The sequence below is a fragment of the Sciurus carolinensis genome, chromosome 3 (assembly GCF_902686445.1).
Source record: "Sciurus carolinensis chromosome 3, mSciCar1.2, whole genome shotgun sequence".
Classification (NCBI taxonomy): Eukaryota; Metazoa; Chordata; class Mammalia; order Rodentia; family Sciuridae; genus Sciurus; species Sciurus carolinensis.
The window spans coordinates 137,717,864-137,721,991 of record NC_062215.1 but is presented as its reverse complement, the minus strand read 5'-3'; the positions used below and the strand labels follow the sequence as shown (position 1 = coordinate 137,721,991).

General features: G+C 55.3%; 1 protein-coding gene across 1 annotated transcript; it reads left to right on the top strand.

The window, feature by feature from the left end:
• The first annotated feature begins 2,014 nt into the window (after positions 1–2,014).
• LOC124979500 (sperm motility kinase 2B-like) lies at positions 2,015–3,580 on the top strand. Its single transcript, XM_047543877.1, has one exon. The coding sequence runs from the start codon at positions 2,015–2,017 to the stop codon at positions 3,578–3,580; it is 1,566 nt and encodes a 521-aa protein (XP_047399833.1).
• Positions 3,581–4,128: the final 548 nt, after the last annotated feature.

Below are 4,128 nucleotides of genomic sequence, written 5' to 3'. Positions count from 1 at the left end.
TGAGATCTGAGTACCTCATCCAATGACCTTCAGGTCAGCCTGAGGAACTCTCCTCACACAGGCACATCTAGTGGGGACCAACTCCTCAAGAGTGCAGACAGGGCATGAGTCTCCAACCCCAGGGATGAGATGTGTACTTTAAGAATGATTCTCCAAACTGCTCAAGGAAGCAGTTCACTTCCCAGCAATGCGCACACCCATGTGCGCGCGCGCACACACACACACACACACACACACACAGGAGTACACTTTTCAAGTTGTGAACAATGATGTATGGCTGTGTATTAATTAAGTGTATCAATGCTCTGGCCCATTCACCCAGTAGGAAAAACTTGGAGGAGGAAATATTCACACAGGGCTCAAGGTTTCAGGGGTCTCTGTCCATCAATTGCTGGCTCTATTTCTCTGGGCCAAGGTAAGACAGCCCATCATGGAGGAAGGGCCCAGCAGTGGAAAGATTCTTCCTCAGGGCAGCAAAGAATCAAGGAGAGAAGTAAAGTGGGGCAATGGTTACAGAGATGAAAAAGCCTTCCAGGACATGATCCCAGTGACTCACTGCCTAGAGTAACCAGCCATGTTCCACCTGCCTATGGTAACCAGCAAGTGAGTCCATTCAACCTAGGATGGACTGAAGATTACAGCTCTCCCAATCCAACCATTTCACCTCTGACTACCCCTGAACTAGCAGAGGAGCCTGTTGGGGGGGGGGGCATGTCACATCCAAAGGATGACAGGTTCTAATCCTCTCTACTCGGGACTTGGAGGCAGGGGGATCACACATGCAAGTCTGACATGAGGAACTCACTGAGACTCTGCCTCAAAAAAAAAAAATTCTGTGGAAGCATGCGAGTGGTAGAGAGCACTTGCCTGGCATGCCCCAGGCCCTGGCTAAAATGGCCTGTATGAAAAAGAAAAAAAAAAAAAAAGAAACAAAATAACCAAACAAAGAGGAGGGCTTGAGAGAATGAGTTCAACCCTCCTGAGCCTCCATCATGGGAGGAGACAGCAACAGGTGCTTTGGCCTAGAACGTGCCATTTTCCAGAACTGTGGGAAGTGGTTTGCTATTGTTAATAAGTTACCCAAATAAGGTACTGTGGTTACAGGGGCAGGAAAGGACCCAGGTATCTGTTAGGACACCTTTGCTGGTTCTAGGTTCTTGGCTTCCATAATTTATCCTTTATCACTTTGAACATATCAACCCTGGGCCTTTGGCCATGCAGAGTTTCTAGAGCAGAATCTGATTAACTTTGGGGAAAAAGGCTGAGGAATGTTTCCTCCCTCTCAGCCCCATAGGTGTTCATGCCAGTTCTAGAGCATCCTAGGGGACAGAGCGCTTGGTGGGAGCATCACCATGTGAGCGAAACGCTACCTCCCTTTGACACCAATCATTCTGAGAGAAGAAGTAGGAATGGAATCCTTGGAGTGTAGATATGATGAGGCCTGTAAAGCCCAAAGTTAGTAGGGATTTTCATCAGACTCCAAGTGAAAAGAGCCCTGAAGGATCTGACAAGTTTGAATCTCTAAACGTGTTAACTCTCAGTGTCCACACCCCCGAAACAAAAAGCTTGTGGGGTCCTTTCTTATTCTTCTTATGAAAGTTGAACAGGTCCTGGAGGCCCCAAAGTGACATGATCACTGAGGGTTCTGGCTGGACGTGACCTGGTCATTGCCTGCTGTGACCTCACAAGGAGCCACTGTGATGGGAGTTCAGACACTGGCCATATAAGAGGGAGGTTGTGGCTGAGTTTTTTGTCCATAAGTACAGGAAGCTCTTGGTGGTGACCTGTCGGACTCCCAGATAGTGAGCGTTTTTGGTGGTTGGTGGTTGGTGGTTGGTGGCTGGTGCTTGGTGGTTGGTGGCTGGTGGTTGGTGGTTGGGGTGGTGGTGTTTTGCCATTGTTTTTTTGATTTGGGTTTTGTTTGTTTTGTCTTTTGGTTGTTGGTTTGGGTCTTTTGTTTGAGTTTATTATTTTTTTTTAAGGTAGCATCCTTAGTTGTCGTTCCGGCTTTAGGATGTGCAGTCAGTGCAGTCAGACTAGTGTAGGGCCACAGGGGCCCAGCTCCTGCTACGAGGCGGCCCTCACGGACCACTACCAGGTCGTGAGGGAGCTTGGCCAGGGGGGCTTCAGCCAGGTGTTTCTAGCCCGCCATCTCCTCACCGGGGCAGAGGTGGTGGTGAAAGTCGTTCCCAAGACAGAGGGGAACCAGCCCGTCCTACTGGAACCGCAGTGGTTGATGGCCCTGGAGCAGCACCCGAATGTGATCCAGCTGTTCCAGGTCATCGAGACCCCGAGCAACATCTACATGGTCATGGAGCACGCAGGTGGGGGAGAGCTCCGGTGCTGCATCCCGGCGGCAGGTGGGCTGAAGGAGGACAAGGCCCGCAGGACCTTCAGGCAGATGGTGTGTGCGGTGCGCCACTGCCACGAGCGGGGCATCGCGCACCTCGACCTCAAGTCCGAGAACTTCGTGGTGGACAACAGGGGCGGCAAGGTCAAACTCATAGACTTTGGCCTGAGCGCCAGGGTCCGGCCTGGGCAGAAGCTCACCAGCTTCTGGGGCACTCTGCCGTACCGTGCCCCTGAAATCGTCCTGAAGCAAGAATACGAGGGTCCCCCGGCGGACGTGTGGAGCCTGGGGGTCACCCTCTTTCTTATGCTCACAGGGAGGCGCCCGTTTAAGGCGAGCACGGCCAAGGACCTGCAGAGGCTCATCGTGCAGGCCAGCTACGAGCTCCCCGCGCACCTCTCCCAGGAGGCCCGCAGCCTCCTCCAGCAGATGCTGACGGTGGACCCCGCCCAGAGGCCCACCCTCCAGCAGGTAATGGGGCACCCGTGGCTGAGCCAGGGCCAGGAAGCCCCGCCCGGTCCTTGCGGCCAGCCACTGCCCTCGCGCCCCGACTCCGCCATCATGACCATCATGTTTGACATGGGCTTCGACCCCTACAACGCCTGGGTGTCCCTGGACCAGCGGAAGTTCGATGAGGCCATGGGGACCTATCTTATCCTCCTGCACCAGCGAAGCCAGGGGGTGGGCTGCGAGCTCCAGGCGAGGCCTGTGCGCCATCGGGTGGTGGGGCCTCGCCTGGGCCCCAGGGATCCCCCCTGCGTGCATCCCAACAAGTGTGCCACCGAGCCTGCCCTTCCCCGGCCCTGTGAGCAGCAGCAGCAGCCCGAGGACGCCAAGTCATCGGGACACAAGGGCACCGCAAGTGCCAGTGTGCCCGCGATTCCTCTGCGCTTCTTCCATGGGGACACACCCGCTCCCAGCCCAGCCGCCAGGCCAGACCCTGTGCCCCGCAGGCCCGACCACGCCAGGCCCAGGCCCTGGAGGCTCCTCAGCAGATGGGTAGCACAAGGCCCCAGCTCGTCCTCCCAGGGTCCCTCCTCAGGTCCATCCGTTGACAGCCACAGGGGCTGGAGGGCGGTCACTAGGAGGATGGCCACCTGCATCCGGCAACTGTGCTGCTGTGTGCCCTGCTTCGGCGAGCCCACCTCCAGAAGAAGAGTGGCACCCATGCAAGGAGCCCGCAGGCGTCCTCGGCTCCAAACCACAGTGGCTCCAGGTAACCTGCCCTGATCAGACAGACAGACCTACGGACCGCCAGAAGACCCCGAGCTCTGAGCATCCTGACATGGTGGACCGGGCACCTGTCAGGGCTGCACTCAATCAGCTTCAGCAGTGAGGCGTGCCACCTGGCTCCGGCTTCCCCATTCTCAGATACCAACCCACAGTGCATCTGGATCCCCCGCGACTCTCTTCTGCTCCCACCTGCCACACACATCAGAGACACTCTGCCCTGGGACACTTCCCCCTGCCCTGCTCTTCCCTGGCCTTCCTCCCTGGCTTCTGGGATAGCAGACATGCTTCTGAATGAATTTCTCTTCCTCACAAACTGCATAATAAAATTGATGTTCCAAAGCTTTTTGTTTGTTTTGCTTTGTTTAAAAAGGCAGCTTTAAAAATAGAAGAGGCCAGGGTGTTGGGGCACTTCTACAATCCAAGCAGCTGGGGGGACTGAGACAGGAGGATAGGAGTTCAAGGCCAACCTCAGCAAAACAAGACACTAAGCAACTCAGGGACACCCTGTCTCTAAATCAAATGCAAAAGAGTGTTGGGGATGGGCT

Excerpts from the sequence above, each read along its gene's own strand:
- LOC124979500 (XM_047543877.1), top strand. The coding sequence starts at position 2,015 with ATGTGCAGTCAGTGCAGTCAGACTAGTGTAGGGCCACAGGGGCCCAGC.